The sequence below is a fragment of the Thamnophis sirtalis genome, unplaced genomic scaffold (genome assembly GCF_051295495.1).
Source record: "Thamnophis sirtalis isolate CommonGarterSnake01/CBP01778 unplaced genomic scaffold, rThaSir2_p1.2 scaffold_1, whole genome shotgun sequence".
Taxonomy (NCBI): Eukaryota; Metazoa; Chordata; class Lepidosauria; order Squamata; family Natricidae; genus Thamnophis; species Thamnophis sirtalis.
The window spans coordinates 84,209,892-84,226,860 of record NW_028261381.1 but is presented as its reverse complement, the minus strand read 5'-3'; the positions used below and the strand labels follow the sequence as shown (position 1 = coordinate 84,226,860).

Below are 16,969 nucleotides of genomic sequence, written 5' to 3'. Positions count from 1 at the left end.
AAACACACACTTATATTTTGAAAACGTTTTGCAGGTTTGTTAAAAAAAAAAAAGCACCAGATGGTGACGAACCATTCTCGGTAAGTCACTCTCGAAAACCTCACAGCAGTTCGGCTGTTTTCGACGTCCTGGCAAGGAAAATCGGGAAGCAAAGCTTCAAGACGTCAGCTGAGCGCGACGGGACCCACCCTGGCCCGTTAATGTCCTGACGTCATGCACTCTACGGGGCAGGCGGAGCGGGTGGGTAGATTCGGCGGCCGAAGTGGGGGGAGCGGGGAGGCGGAGCCATTGCTGGCGGTCGGAGGCTGTCGCTGCGAGTTCGGAGCAGGATGTTGGAGCGTCAGCGGTGAGGCTACCGTGAAGAGTTTGGCTTGTTACGGGCCTTGAACTCGGGAGGAGGAGAAGGGGCGGGGATGGTGGTGTCTCTTCCTTTGAGACTAGAGCTCGACAACAACAAAAGGAAAAACGGGACTGGAGGGCGGAGGCGGTCGTGGCGTGACCCATAACGAAGTGGTTGCGTAAAATGTTGACATGTTATAATGGACATTTTAATGAAGGTTGTATTAGGGTTTAGCATGCCCCCCCCTTCTCCCATTTCCTTCGATATGTAAAAACTGGCACTTTTAGCAACTGCATTGAACTGCTGAAATGTAGGAGATACAACGTATTTTAAAGGTGTCCGCCTTTTCTCACGCCCATCGCGTGTATTGTAACCCTATCTAATGGCTCCATAGCAATCAGGTGGATCTTTCTAGGGACTCTTCTACTAATTTCAGAGGATCGTGACATTCGGTCTAAATATAAATATAAATATTCGATACAAATATAAAATATTTGACTTTAAATCTCTCTTTGTGGTTGCTTAGAGTTGACGTCAACTTGATGATAGATAATCACAGCTGTACCTTGAGTGATTGGGGATGTACTCACAGTTTGGAGGAAAACGCTTTAATAGGCAGTCCAGCATCACCTGTGTTTCTGAGTCTTTTTCTGTAAAAGTTTCATGATGGAAATGAATGATGGAACTTTGTACTTGATAACTACAGCGAAATTATCATATACGCATAAAGAAGGAAAGATTTGGCATTAAGATTTTTTAAATATTTTGATGAGTAGACAGTAGAGATTATAGAAAGAGGACAATTATGTTATAACTATAAAATAATTTTTATAAGTTAGCGATTATATTTTTGTAATCCTGGAAATTAAAAATTAAAAGACTCCCCCCTTAATAAAGGCTTCTTTTGGGGGGGGCGATGCCTGAAGTACTTGTAATAAGAGGGGTTCACTTTGCAAGAAAATTGGTTGTCTCTCTCTCTCTCAAATTCAAGGACTTGGTTTCTTTCCCGATGCAGGCTCTCAACTCAAGATGCTTGAGTTTTAGGGACAACAGACCAAGTTCCCCACATGGAGGTTTGGGACTTGTTGTTTTTTGCTACGATTAAGCTCAAGAGGACCAGCCTTCCCTGTGTGTTGCTTTGCTGTTAGCTCTTCTGAGCGAGCTAGTCAAGTATAATGGAGTTTCTTGAGTTTTGTGAATAGAGAAGCCCTTTTTCTGAGTAGTTCAGGACTATCCAGGACTAGTGCTGATGATGTTACCTAGTGTTGGTAATGAAACGTCTGCAAGGAAACAACCCAGCTCAGAGAGCATCAAGGACTGCTTAGTTCAGCAGCCTCTGCAGGAATCAATTCATTTACAGTTGTTAATCCAATGTTTGTAATGCCCCAAGGGACTTTGATAGATAACCTAACATTTCTTGATGACTCAGCAGGTGGCAGCACCTGACCCACCTTGTGTAAACCCAAAAGCTCCACTAGAGCTAGACTGGATTGGGTTAAGATTGGGGCCTGTAGGTTTGTTTAACCAAAGAGTTGGAAAACCTGTCTCAGAAATAAGGAGTGGAAAACTTATGTTTTAGTGCAGTTACATCAGCAGCTGAGCAGAACTTGAAGGCGACTATATTACCCATACAGCAACATCAGTGTTGGTTTAGAGGAGGGGGTGTCAAACTTGATTTCATTGAGGGCTGCATCAGAGTTGTGTTTGAGCTTGGGAGGGGGGGGCAAGGCTGGTCGTGGCCAGCTTGACAACACTTGTGTTGGGGGCACCTGCAAAAGGGGAAACATTTCTCCTTTCGTTTTTGTTTTGCTTTTAGTTTGTTCTACTAGCCCTCTGCCAGCAAAAATGGAGCTCGGGAGGATGTGTGGATGCTTCTAAAACATAGGTAGAGGTAGTTCCCAACTTACAGCAGTTCATTTAGTGACTGCTTGAAGTTGCAGCGGCGCTGAAAACAGTGTCTTATGACCATTTTCACACTTTTGACCATGGCAGCATCCCGTAGTGACGTGGTTTACATTCATATGTTTGACAACTGACTCACATTTATGAGGGGTTGTAGTGTTGAGTCATTTTGCGATCTTCTGACAAGCAAAGTCAATGGAGAACCCAGATTCACTTAACAACCATGTTACTAATTTAAGAATGGCAGTGATTCACTTAGCAAATGTGGCAAGAAAAGTCATAAAATGCCACAAATTGACTTAACAAATTTTCACTTAACAACATAAATGTTGGGCTCAATTGTGGTCGCATGTTGAGGAGTAACCATACTTAAAGAGAATTTAAAAATTAGTGTCTCCTTTTCCAGTAAGAGAGTTTGGATTCAAGTAAGCAATTTTGGGTACAATAATAACTGGAATACAGGTAGTCCTCAGTTTACATCCACAATTAGTCCAAAATTTCTGTTAGTAAGCTAAACCTTTGTTAAGTGAATTTTGCCCCATTTTACTATCTTTCTTGCCATAGTTGTTGAAAGAGTAACAAAGTTAAGTGAATCTATTTTCCTCATTGACTCTTCTTGTATGAAGGTCACAAAAGGCATTCACATGACTCCAGGACACGGCAGCCATCATAAATATGAATCAGTTGCCAACCATCCAAATTTTGATCATGTGACCATGAGAATGCTGTAATGGTCATAAGTGTGAAAATGGTCATAAATCACTTTTTCCAGTGGTGTTATAACTGAATTATCACTAAATGAACTGTTGCAAGTTGAGGATTTCCTGTATCTCAATTTTGGGAGACAACTCTGCAAAATGATGGCCTATTAAAACAGGTTGCTGTAATTCTGAAAAGTGCTTCTACTAAACAATACAGTTATAATTTAAATTACATTTCAAACTGCAAAATTTAGGAATTTTTTAATGTTTATGTTCAAATGTTCATTTTAGATATTAATGCTTTCAATTTTCAAGCCTTGATTTATTTACTCTTAGGAAGTTCCACGCAACCCTCTGAGCAACAGAGTTATTTTATAACAGGCATTACATTTCCCTGACTTTAATATTACTTTTTAAATCTTTCATAATTGTGATAATGTATCTTGTATATTGTTTTTAAATTAATGTCTATTAATAGACATTACAGTTTTACAATTTTTCTTTGTTTTTTTTTAAGATTTAAGATAATTACTTTGTAATATACTCAGAAAACTCCAACTATTGGATAGATTAAAATATATTTAGTAGAATGTAGACTGGCAAATTAGAGCATAAAATAAATTACAGTCTTTAAATTATAGCTCTTTCTGCACCATAAGTATAATTTTAGAGTTTTTTTGCATGTCTAATATGTTCTTCTCCTTAACTAAACTAAATTTTGCTGTGTACTGTTATTTTCTGCATGGTTTCACCTGAATGAATGTTATTCTCTCTCCATTTAAAAAGTACTTCAGTCTTCAGAGTTTTAAACATAAACTTCAATTGTCAGTCATCTTATTTTGTATTTTAGGAGTTACTAAAATAGGAGTTACTGCATTTTTAATAAAAATGTCAATTCACAGGACGTTAATTTCCATATTGAGGATATGCTTGACTTAGGTGTCAATAGAATTGGATTTAATCTGACTTCATATCTGGTTAGCTCTATATAAAGCTAACCAGCTTTATAAAGCTACTCCAGCTGTATAGCTGCAATTTATGCATTGTGAATTGAATGCAATGATGATTATTTATTCTAATACAGTGTTTTAAAATATATTTATTAGAAATTCTCCAAATGTGGAAAGCAGTATTTCATCTTGGGACCTGATCTAAAGCAGTCTATCATGGGACAGCAACTCTCAAGCCAAACACAGACAGTTATAAATAAGCTGCCAGAAAAAGTTGCCAAGCATGTCTCTCTTGTTCGAGAAAGTGGTTTCTTGACATATGAAGAATTTTTGGGAAGAGTGGCTGAACTTAATGATACGTGAGACTTTTTTTTTCTTTATACATGGAATAGTTTAAGTATTAAACAGGAACCTGCTTAAGGCATTTGAGAATGAATTATTAGCAAAATATACTGTATATGGCTGCTTAATTTCTAATAAAAATGGGACAGTTGCATTACATGGTGTGACATAATATTTAGTTTCTCGGGATGTGTTCAGTCATATCCTAAACCGCAACAAATCTTTGCGATCAGGACTTTATCAGATGTATATTGTAATTTTTTTTTTCAAATTGAAACGAGTAGATATGAGACAAGCTTATTTCCCTTATTAAAGGCACCATAATAAATTACATAAGAGCAATAAAAATAAATCTAGTACTCGTTCATTGAAACTTAACAATGGCAGTTAAACAAATCAATGCAAACCTCCTAAACCATGGCTTAATATTGAACTACTTGGAAAATACTTTACTCTCTTTGTAATTATCACTTTATTAAAATGTGTCCTAAAATTGAATCTCATGACTGCATTTTCCAATTATGATTTAGGAGGAAAATAAACACCCTAAAAATACTGTAGTTGCAAACATAATAATGTTGCTTTATACTGAGTCAGATAATTGATATACCTAACTCAGCAATTATCTATGATGATTAGTAATGTCTCTCCAGCGTATCTGACATTTTCTTTATCTGGTTATGAAGGAATTAAGCCTGAGATCTTTTATGTGTAAATCATATACCAATCACTTATGTACATTTCTTAAAATCAGAAGTTGCATGAAAACACATGCTTTATATAAACACACATTTGTGTAAAATACAAGTTTTCCAGCATTTTGGTTGGAATCATAACACATAATTATTTTAAAGTTATCCTCCTGCAGAACCACAAATGAAGATGAACCAGAGAAAGAATACTTATATTCCCAGGAAGCCAATTCAAAGAAGGATGAATGTTTGTGTTATAAGCACTGGGCTGGAAATGACTTCCTTGATTTGTTCTCCTACCAATCCTCTGGAAACAGTCTTCCAGGATCAAAGGCTTTTAGATGAATGGTGTTGGCTCTTAGCAAGATTCTTCCAAACTAGATAAAGATGATATTAACAAGTCTTTTCATGAAAGCAGCTTGGGAAGTGGGAAAACCAATTTCCACCAAACCTATTCCACACCTTATTTGGATCCAATGCTATGTTTGAAAATATATTTGCTTGCAATTTGCATTCTCTTGTGCTACATGTATAGAATGTTAAATAAATGTTAAATATTTCCAGAACTGCACACTTAGCTTCTGGCCAGAGCAAGCACCTGTTATTTGAAGTGCAGCCAGGGTCTGATGCTACAGCTTTATGGAAGGTGGCTGTTCGGATAGTTTGCACTAAAGTAAGTTCATCAGAATCTTAAATCATCTAATTCATAGCAACATATAATGCATACTAAGGATAAATTTTGTGAATGTTCCTAGTTAATTAGAAAAAATGCCACATTTTCATAACTTATTAAAACTATGTAGTTTGCTCTGTTTATAATGATTTGCTTGTCATAATTGTACTAATGTGCCATTATTAATGTGCCATTTGCCATTCTGAACATTATAAAGGCATTTATAGCATCTCATAATGTCAAATTTCTGAGTTTTGGGAACTCTTGAATTACACTTCTCTAAAAATAAAATTAGAATAAATGGTGAGATATTCAAGAAAAATGATAATGCTGCTCTCTGTGTTATAGATAAACAAGACAAATGGGATGGTGGAAGCTTCAAGAATCATGAACTTGTATCAGTTCATTCAACTTTATAAAGATATTACAAATCAGGCATCACAGGTTCTTTTACAGAATGCTCCCTCAGAAGAAACAGCAGAAGATCTGTCATCTGTTGACTCTTGTCAGGCTAGCCTTTGGATGGGAAGGTATTTGAAATACTCTAAAAATGTTTGAATCTGTCTAGTTTCTTGCTCCAGCAATTAGTTTTGTAAACTTGATTCAATTTAGGTAAAGGTTGCCATTTATTATAAAAATGTGCAGTGCTTAGTTATTTAGTCTATGTTTTTTCCTACTAAAATATATATGTCAACTTTTCTGAAAAAGAGGTATCCTCTTGCAGAGAGGCATCCTCTTCATCCTTTAAGTGATGAAGATTGATTTTGAAAAAGAAGTAATCTACCATTCATATTAATTTTCCTCATTCTGGAAAATTTGAGATTATTCAGAGAGCTGAAAGAACATTAAATTACTTCTGTGCTAGAAAACTATTGGAAATAGGCACTTAAATAATGGGAATAGCTATTTGCCATTATATACAACAATCTCTGGTGTGTGTGTGTGTAAAAAAAGTCTGTTCATGCACAAGAGTATACAATCCTTAGTAATTGTGTACATGTTGAAGAATCAAATAACAAACTTTTCTTACTCGTCTACAATTATTATTTTTAAACACTTTTTAACATTTTTAATGTGTGTCATAAGTTTCATTTATAGAACACCAATTTTTATATATAATAATGATCTCCTTCCTCCTTTCTTAGCACAAAACCCATATAGTTTCTTGCAAGTTGAATGTGACATTGTTTTAGTGATGAACTAGGGGTTAGAAGATTAAAATTATTCATAATAAAATATTTAACAAGATACGTGATTTAATATGTATACTAAATACACAATTACAGTTCTGGAAATCTTTGATTGTGAATAAATAATATATTTGCACTGTAGGGTGAAACAGCTTACTGATGAGGAAGAATGTTGCATTTGTATGGATGGACGTGCTGATCTGATCTTGCCATGTGCCCACAGCTTTTGTCAGAAATGCATTGATAAATGGTAAGTCACGTAGTTAAATCTCACAAACAAATTATACCACGTTTAATGAAGAAAGGAAATGAACTTTTTTACATGCTTGCATATTTGAGTAATTATATGTTTATAATATGCTTATATACATGTTGCTCAGAAACCTTACTTCAAGAGACATGCCAGCACCAAGTAAATAAATTAATATTAGTTAATATTCTTTTAATTTAAACCCCTGTAAGAAGACAGTCTTGCTTTTGTATTTATGTGTGCGTGCGCGTGCAAACACACACACACACACACACACACACTTTTTTCTCAGAAACACAGAAGCTCATTTACATTCACACATATGCCTCTCCTTTCCAGCAAAACCAGCAAAAATAAAATGAAACAAAACTAAAGGGAGGCCTGATGATGGGATAGAGTAATGGAGAGAGAAGCGAGCGGTGGGAGCGGGGCAAAGTTGGATGGAGACATCAGACAAAGGAAAAAGGCATCTGACTATGGAAGGGGAAAAATAAGTACAGTGGTACCTCTGTACTCATTGCTAATTGGGTCCAGGAGGCGCAGTGAGTACCAAAAACATTGAGTACCAAACAGATTTTTCCCATAATGAATAATGTAATGAATCACAAGGTGGCCAACACCAACAAGCTCTAGCTTTTGCATTGAGTAGTAAACAAACAATGAGTACTAGGACAACATTTTCATATCAAAATGCATTGAGTACCAAATTTGATGAGTTTTAAAGCAGTTGAATACCAAGGTACCACTGTAATTATTTTCCTCATATATTTTCCTCATACAGTTGTCCACAATGAAATAGGGGGTAGTGGAAGCTGGAATCAAGAATAGAGGAGGCCATCCTTGAGCATTTTTCAGAGTTCTAGCTCTCAGTGAGCTAAAAGTAGGTCCCTTTTCCAGTACCACCTCTACTTCAAAGATAACAATGTAGGAGAAAGAACTTGTCTTTTTTTTTTGAATAAAACCAGTGCCAATATTTTAGGTAATGATTCCTTATTTGAGAAATTATATACTTCTTTTAAATAAGAAATGGTGCTTCTTGGCTAGCTGTGCTAATTTGAACAAATCTTCTATGCTTGTGTGGCACAAAGCTAAATCAGTTTGACGCTATTCAAAGCTAAATTTTAACAAATAGTCACCGTGTAGTAAGTTACGTAATCTGGCTTTGCTTTATATTTCAGAAGTAAAATTGTGCCTTTTTAAAATAACAAAGCATTCTGGTAGTGTACCTTGATTTCAAAGAGCTGCCAATTTTACTTAAAAGCGAATAAAATCTGAGGCATTTCAATTTTGTTGGAACAAAATGAAACTTCGAGCAGTTATTAAGCAAGAACTACCAATACCTTGTTTTCCGCTGCTTTTAAGATAGTCACGTGTAAAACTAAAGAAGTTTGAGCAGTGGGGTAGACATTCTCAGCAGAAGAATTCAGCCTAGTTATATTTCAATTTCTCTGCTCCATTTATTTCTTAAGCTATATGTGTTGTGGAAGGAAATTAATTAAAAATGTTTCTGTATGTTTGTACATTGTGCAAAGCATTTCATGACAAACTGATGTTGAACAGCTTACACAATAAACTATAAAATACATAAACCAAAAATCAACAATCCATCCACATGTCACATTAAGTCAAAATTACTGAACTAAACAACTGTTTTGCACAGAGGTAGAATAACTTGCACACATCAGTGCTTCCCAGATTGGAAAATTGTTTGGAAGATAGTTGAGGATCTAAATGGGTTCTCTAAATATTTTGCCTCTTAATACAGTCCCCAACCTCATAAAAAAGCCAAAACAGATCTGAAAATTTCAGCCATCATGCCATTCTGTGATACTGATAGGGTGTGCTGTATCCTCAGCCAAGTGATAGTGAATGCAGTCAGTATTTTTGATAGAGCAACCAATTACTTTAAATTATAAACATTTGGGATAATGTAAATTTTTCCAATTAAAAAAACAACAGATTGTTTTTCTTTGAAGGTTTGAGATCTCATTGCCTGGTGGCTTTCAAAAAGAGGTCTGCACAATCTATGTTGGTGATATTTTCACTGTTATTTTTAGCTTGGTCTCATAGATAAAACTCATCTTTTAGCCTTTTGTCCAAGATTCTATTATATCTTACCATTAGAGCAAAAGTAGTCATGTGCATTGTCAGTACAAAATCTGAAAAGCAGTGACGGTTTCTTCTGACTTCCTTTGCAGGCGTGGTCATCACAGGAATTGCCCTGTATGCCGCCTACAAGTGACCGCTGCAAATGATTCTTGGGTTGTATCTGATGCACCTACGAAGGAAGATATTGCCTCTTACATACTCAACTTGGTGGACGAGGCAGGCCAGCCCCATATACCCTGATGTTAGTCTTAACATTCAGTCTTAACATCTCACAAGATATCGTTCTCATTATTTTTCATTTCTTTATTCATTACATTGGTTTCTAGAAGCTAAATCATTATTTTTTTAAAAGGACTAGTTCTGGGAAAGCATATTTTGTAATAATTACTTTCCTGAATTACTCTGATAACATTTACAGTCAATACACTATGAATTTTCTGATATTTTATGAGGTACCTGCAGTAGGAAATATTTTAGTTCTAGTAAAGCTGTTAAGTGTTTGTTAAAACTTCATTGTCTCAGTTGAAGAATGGAGATGATTCGCAAGTCCTGTTGTCCAACACTGTCTAAAAACAATGTTCTAATGCTTAAATGGGAATTAAAATGGTAGTTTCTGTTCTGTTCTGCGTTTGATTAAATAAGAAACATTCCTTTTATGGAATCTTTTATGAAAGCAGATTTTTAAAAAATAAATGATTGACTTTTTCATTTCTACTCAAAGTTAATTTTCTAAATCAGTATTTATTACTTCAAGTTTGCCTATGCAGTATCATGGATGGATCCAACGAAGTTTCTCCCAGTAATTTCTCTATCAGTAGAAGGCTTCTAATGTAGCAGACAGCAAACTTTATTCTCTTTCTCCCATCTCTTCATTTCCTACATGTCTTGAACTGGGCTAGACTCTCCAAAACAGTGAATCTCTGAAACATAGTGCGGATAGTAAAAAAAAAAAATCTATATTCTGTTCTGTTTCTTCGCAAATGCTTCATCTTAATTACATGTTAATTACAAAATCTGGCTGAAATGTGTTCGTTATTTGTTTTGTTTTATATAGCCGCCTATTTACCAGTTTGTAAAATGTGTTTTTGCTATGAAATGAGACGGTAAAGCACATAGATTCTTATTTTCTTTTCTTGTATGTGCAATATGAAGCAAAAAAAGGAATCTATCTTTTTGTGTGTGATCACTTTGTTTTAACGTAGTATGCATGTTGTAATCAAGTATTGGTGTGAGGTATGACAAATGTATCCTGAGTTGTTACTTTACCAGGTGACATTAATAGATGCCAGAAATCTACCATTTTCCAATCCACAAAATTGGTGCCGAGTGAGTTTTACAAAATTATTTCAAATGGCAGCTTAAAATGGTCCTACACCCCCCACCAATTAAGTCCCTAGGCCAATGTTGGCAAACCTTTTTTGGAAGTACATGCGTGGGAGGAGCGCCAGAAACCGGAAGAGCAGCTCCCCAACGTGCACACGGCAGAAACCAGAAAAGCAGTTCCCCAGCGCACATGCATGTGCCAGGAAGCTGAGCTTCTGGTCACCTGGTCATCCCGTTTCTGGCACTCACAAAGACCAGGTAGCTGGCATGCATGGAAACCAGGAGAGCAATGGGCAAAGGCTGTCGTGCCCGGTGAGATGGCTCTGTGTGCCACTTTCAGCACACATGCCATAGGTTCACCATTATGGCCCTAGGCAGAATCAGTCAACACAAATCCCCAAATTGATGTGGTACTGATTTTGGATTTTATATTTTAAACAAATGCTATTATTATAATTATTCATGGAATAGATTTGGTACCACCCAAGGAAAGATGAGTTAATAGTTAAATATCATGAAGGGTTTATGGCCTTATTTGGAATGGCCTGGTACATATGTATAATAAAATTGTTTTCTATTGTTGCTGAAATGTTGCACATAAATATAGGTTACACTAATTAAATTGTAAACTTAGACTAGTAGCTAAACGATTTCTATAAATCACATCCAAGTATTGAACCTTACCACTTCAGAATATGGCAAGCATGTTTTTTGAGAGATTATCAAATTCTGCTTAAATTAGTAAAATTGAGTAATTAGTGTTTTTCCTTTTTTTAATATGATGTGCTAAAATGAAGATTCAAAGAGCAACTCTTATTGGTTAATTAAGAAAGTTTGATATAGAGAAATTCAGATATTGCAAGTATTATTTCTGAGACTTGATTTTAAGTGGCCTTTAAAATTCAGAACATAAACAAAATGTTTTCTTGTTTTTGTTTTGATGTGTTTGTCACTTGTTATAAAACTGATCATGGATTTGATTTTCCCCTAGATATATTTGGACTTGCAGTGCTGCGATTAAAGTGCCCAATATTTTATACTGACATGGTAGAAACAATAAGTCATTCTTTTTTTCTTTTTCATATAAGGTTTGATTGATAGCACAAATATTTGAAGTGTAAGCTGTAGGTCATTAAATCCTGATATTGCTTTTATTTTATTTTTCCTGTCATGAGTATAAGAATTGTACTCCAAATCTTGAGAGATGGAAGCTTTAAAATATAGGTATGCAGTCCACAGAGGGGGCAGGAAATTATAGGTTCAGTAACTTGTAAATACATGTAAAGTGAAAATGTGAATTACATAGTGTTTCTATCTTTTTAAATATACAATTAGTACAAGCGTTATATATATAGATATATTGATCCACAGTAAATATATAACACACACACACACGGTGTTTTACATATTATGGATCATTTGCTGTCTTCCTTTTCTGTTTCCCTTGTGTTGTGAAGCTATGCTTCTTACTAAAGGACTTTTAGTCTAGTTTGAAGACTATAGGAGAAGCTATAACACCTAAAGACATGGAAGAAGAGATTACTACAAGTTGTTTACCCATGCCTTTTGACACATACACTACCATAATAAGCATATGGCAAACTTGAAGCCTATCACAAGTAATAAGTGTGTTACATTGTGTAAAACTGCAGCCCAGTTGAGTTATTCTTCTAGCATTGAACCTGATAAAAATCGACAAACTTAAAAAAGGTTTTTAAAAGACATGTTCAAGAGATGAATTACTGTGAAGATGCATTCCTTAGTTCTTTTGTGTGGATGTGAACTTTTCTTAGTGGTTTTATATAAGACTGTTAATAACTATAAGCAATTTAATGTATTATGAGTTTGGAGCAATAAACATTTGAATTATTTATCTTTTGTGTAATACTCAATGAGATACCTTCTCTTAGGCATTTGAATTCAATAGTGTATACATCCAAAATAATTTCAAGAAAGTACTTATGATTTTATAGATTCCTAGCCAGAGATGTGCAAATCATTTTGACCTTATATTCAGTGTTTTGCGCTTGAAACAAAACGTGTTTTGAGAGACTAATTTCTATATTGAGTGCTGTTCTGGGGTTCTATTGGGCCTGTTTTTGGGCTTATGACAGAATTCCCTTCCTCCCCCAACATTTTACCACCTAGTTTTTCTAGCAGCAGGGACTGGTCTTCCTCTTGCTATTGGTTACTGGATGATTGGAAATGGAAAATTGAGAGGAAAGCAGTAGCTAGCTACATGGCTAACCAGAAAAATACTACTCACACTGTGTTTCTTGTATTGCATTGCATTGCATTGTATTGTGTTGTTTTTTTAATCATACACATACATACATAGCTACATAGAATTTGTGGGTTAGTGAGCTTCATACCCTGGAAGTTTTTAAGATGTTGGATAACCATTTGTCTGAAGTGGTGTAGGGCTTCCTGCCTAAGCAGGGAGTTGGGCTAGAAGACCTCCAAGGCCCCATACAACTCTATACTTGTTTTTCTATACTTGTAACACAGTAATATGTATGGCAGTAATAATCAGCCAAAATTGACTTCATTTAGGGTTATAGAAAAGGACAAACATCAATGAATATATTTATAAATGTTTAACATTTCCATTTATTAAGCTTCTTCATGCTACACATATCTCTGAATATTTTAGACAACAAAATACATAGTGTACATGTGTAACTCAAACCATTTATCTTGTTTAAGCTGGACTTAATTCCCATAATCCCTCTTAAACTAGCAAGAATTTCTTTGAATGCTAATCAGGTCATGTTAGCATTCTAGCATCCAAAAGTTCCATGTAGAAACAATACAATTATTTTAATTATATAAAATAATTAGTGCAAGTAAACAAAATTGACAGCTAAACTTTCACCCATAGAGTCTAAGCCATCAAAAAAGCATAATAGGTAATTCCCTTCAAGAAAATATCTGGCCTTCAGTGATAATTCAAGGAAGGTGGTACCATAATTAAGGAATAAAGCTTACCAAAATATTTCAAGAACTCGCAATAATAGTGCAATTTTAAACCCTTGTAAATTCAGTAGAATTTACTTTAAGGCTCATTAATCTCATACATCTCAATAAGAATGGTAGAAACCATATCTGGTTTTGATGTTGTTAAAATCACTTGGTGCTCACTAGAATTTGCAAATAAGCTATTTCCAAATATGCAGGAGTTCCTACTGAGCGTAACATCTCAACTTATTGAACCAGTTATGTCTTTTCCACTTGTGTTATTCATAATTGCTCTTAGCTGTCTACATAAATATGCATACACAGAACTGATTTATTTGAATCAGCTGTGCAGATAAACAAATGAAGAACTCTTGAACAGCTTCCAAAGCGATTGTCCATGCCCAGAGCAGATACTGGAGAATTTGCCAGCAGTAGGGCTGGTCATACTGAAAACACAGGATTTCTGTGTAGTTAGGACTAGCCATTCCTGTTGTACAAGCATTACAATTGCATAATACTTTGCCATAGTGAGTGTGCTTTAAACTGCTTTTTATTAAAGCAGTGTTTTTTTTTAAATTTTGTAAAGTTTTAAAACAAAAACAATGTGGAATCCAAGGTTTCCTTTTTTTGAAAAACCTACTCTCTTTGCTTCACCAACTCCAGCTAATTTGTGAGACGGAAAAAAAAGTAACCAGCGATTGCAATTAATACATTTATAAACAATTTTCAATTTAATGTGAATAATGGTATAAAAGGAAAACTCAGAAGTACTAAAGAAAACTAAAACTTTCAGATGTGTTCTTTCTTTAATTATATAATGGATATTTTCTAGTACCAAAATAGATCACTTTTCAAGTGAAATGAAATTTAGATTATCTGTCAAGCATTGATAAACTAGGCTATAAGGTCAAGTTCTGAACCTGAATTGTTATTAGCCAACAAAGATAAAGATGTAATTTGTCCTGGTCATCTTTGGTCAAAGCTGAAAGTATCTATTCATCTGCTACAGTATCCCAGAATAGAATGCCAAGTTCCAAATACAGGAGCTGCCTTTATAATTATTTTGTGGAAAGATTCCTGTGCCCCTGCTTCTGTGAACAAATTGCATTTATTGGATTGGGAGAGCTAAATTTGGACAGATGTGAAGTAAACCTGGATAGGATAGTCATTCTTCTGGATAGAAAAAAATGAAAATAACTTTGCACTTATGAAATTGAAATATCTTTCCAACCAATTTGCATTAAAACATGTACAACTTTTTTTCACAATACAGTAATACTTAAATTAGAAAAAGTGTAAGTGCAGGGAGATAAATTTGTTACTCCTCCCTTTTTGCCTAAGAAGTTTAGAATTTGTGACAAATTTTACTTTCTATCTTCCCTTTTTAGAATTATTAATTTACTGTATTTCAAAAGGCTAACAGGTAACTACCACCAATAACAGTAATTAAATATAACTGCTTTCCAGAACTCAAAACTTGCTTCTAATAGTTCATTTTCAAGTCTGAATATTCAAAATAAACTCCATATAAAAATTTTAACACTACCTACAGCAGTTGATAAATCATTAAATTCTAGTTCCCACACTTTTACATCATAGTAATGAAGTAGCAACGAAATCTACTCCTTACATTACATGGCATATTAAGCTATCAAACATCTTATTTTTAGTGCATTTAATACAAACTACAAAATGCAAGTTAAATCTATGCATGTCAGCTTTCTGTTCTATCAGCTTCATTCACACCTCACATTATACCAAATTATGATTGGTTTGGTTTTGGTTAACAAGATTAATTAATCTTGCTGATGTAAGTATAAACCATGCTTTAAAACTTAGTGCTTTATGTCAAAGTCACTGGCTTATTCAACAAACAATTTTTAGAACAAACCTGTTTAATTTTAAAAAAAGTAAATTTAGCCAATGTTGATAATCCAATGTGAATGAATGCATATTAGCAAGTAAATATACTTCCTAATACATAGATAAGAAAGTTATTAATCTTCTATATCAAAAGAATTAAGGTGTGGAATAAGTCTCAATGGTGAATAAAGTGAAATGTTGATATGAATATGTTGAAAAAGCTCCACTGTATCATGTAGCAAATCCTGGTGGATATATCAACATCTGATTTGCATTTTTCAGGTATCTGGCTTATACCTGGATGCCTCAGGAAGTTACCATATCGAATTACACTTCAATTAAAGGGCCCATCTGGAAAAGCCAAGTATTTGTATGTCCACTAAACATCTATGAGCGATGTGCTGATCTTTGGTTATATTAGATTTTAGTTTCTAAATCCAGGATAGTCTTTGTTAACTAACGGACACTACAGTACTGTGTACAATCAGAACCTGAAATCTAAACAGAAGTTAATGTTTAAAGTGCCATCAATCCAATATGAGAAAAATTGTGAGAAAACTGGTCCGTGTGTGCTACTAAAAGCTGCTGTCCTGTCTCCCTTTTTTCAAAGCAGAATGTTATGTATCTTGAGATGCAAACCTATAATGAATAGAGTTAGAATGTACTTTTAAATGTATAAACAACATAGCTAGAAGCCTGCATCTTGCATCTACAACAGTCCTATTTAAGGTAAGCACTTGCAGAAACTGGTTTTGCAGCAATTCTGGTGTCACCTAAGAATTCAGGTGATCAGATGACTTTCTGTCCTGCAAAAGCTCACGTTCTCTCTTTTCTTCAGACTTGTTGGTTGTGGCTATTTTGACAGTGCTGTAATCTCTTCTGTCTTCATCGCATCAGACAGAAAGCTCAGTTCATTGCATAAAGTCTCATATCTGTAAGCCATTCGAATTTGTGCAACATTTGTCTTTCTAATATCATTTCCTTCTGGCCCTTCAGCACAGTAATTTAGACCTATGCATTTCTGTTTTTCCTAGAGAAACAGAGAAAAGAAGATACTATTTGCAACTTCATGTAGCAGCTTCTAACAGGCATTATTTTATTCTGCAGCAATACACTAAAAAATTAACTAGAGATCAGTGAAACTCTACCTTCCCCAAACTATGCCTTCAAATATATTGGACCAAAACTCCCCAAATTTCCAGATAGCCTTTGATGAAGCCGGATGGGAATTCTGAGTGGGCTAACAGATCTGAAATGCAGTAAATTGGACAAGTCTGATAGAAATCAAGGACACGTTAAGCCTATATGTAAACAACGGCATCTACAGGAAGTGTGAAAAAAGTCTAGATGGCAATCATGACTATGGGACTTTTCTACTTCCTCCCCTCCCGCAATGCCCCATCTGTAAATTCATGTCAACTTTTCTGTTTCATACAGCAGCAAAAGTGAATCAATGCTGTAAACAAAGCTCAAGGGATCAGAATTTAATCACTTCTATCCCACATATTCATCAAAATTATGCAGCCTAGTTATTTGTCCTTTGAGGAAAAACACCATTACAGAAAAATGTCATTAGCTAAAATGTTCCTATTATGTGCGATGATAAGGGCCTCTGGTGGCTTTATAAATAAAAATAAAATATATTAAATGCACCACCTAGTTTGTCCCATACATCT

General features: G+C 34.9%; 2 protein-coding genes across 5 annotated transcripts in view; one reads left to right on the top strand and one right to left on the bottom strand.

Moving 5' to 3' along the window:
• Positions 1 to 239: 239 nt before the first annotated feature.
• On the top strand, positions 240 to 12,343 carry RNF141 (ring finger protein 141). The gene is made up of 6 exons (XM_014051686.2): positions 240 to 346; positions 4,050 to 4,252; positions 5,492 to 5,600; positions 5,949 to 6,130; positions 6,933 to 7,040; positions 9,239 to 12,343. The coding sequence occupies exons 2-6, from the start codon at positions 4,110 to 4,112 to the stop codon at positions 9,387 to 9,389; spliced, it is 693 nt and encodes a 230-aa protein (XP_013907161.1). The 5' UTR covers positions 240 to 346; positions 4,050 to 4,109; the 3' UTR covers positions 9,390 to 12,343.
• A 711-nt stretch (positions 12,344 to 13,054) lies between these two features.
• Positions 13,055 to 16,969, bottom strand: part of AMPD3 (adenosine monophosphate deaminase 3) — a 56,150-nt gene continuing 52,235 nt past the window's right edge. For all 4 annotated transcript variants that reach the window (XM_014051689.2, XM_087717977.1, XM_014051687.2 and 1 more), the window contains exon 16: positions 13,055 to 16,323. In XM_014051689.2, the coding sequence (XP_013907164.1) occupies positions 16,147 to 16,323 (177 nt within the window). In that variant the 3' untranslated portion in view covers positions 13,055 to 16,146. The remainder of the gene's footprint in view (positions 16,324 to 16,969) is intronic.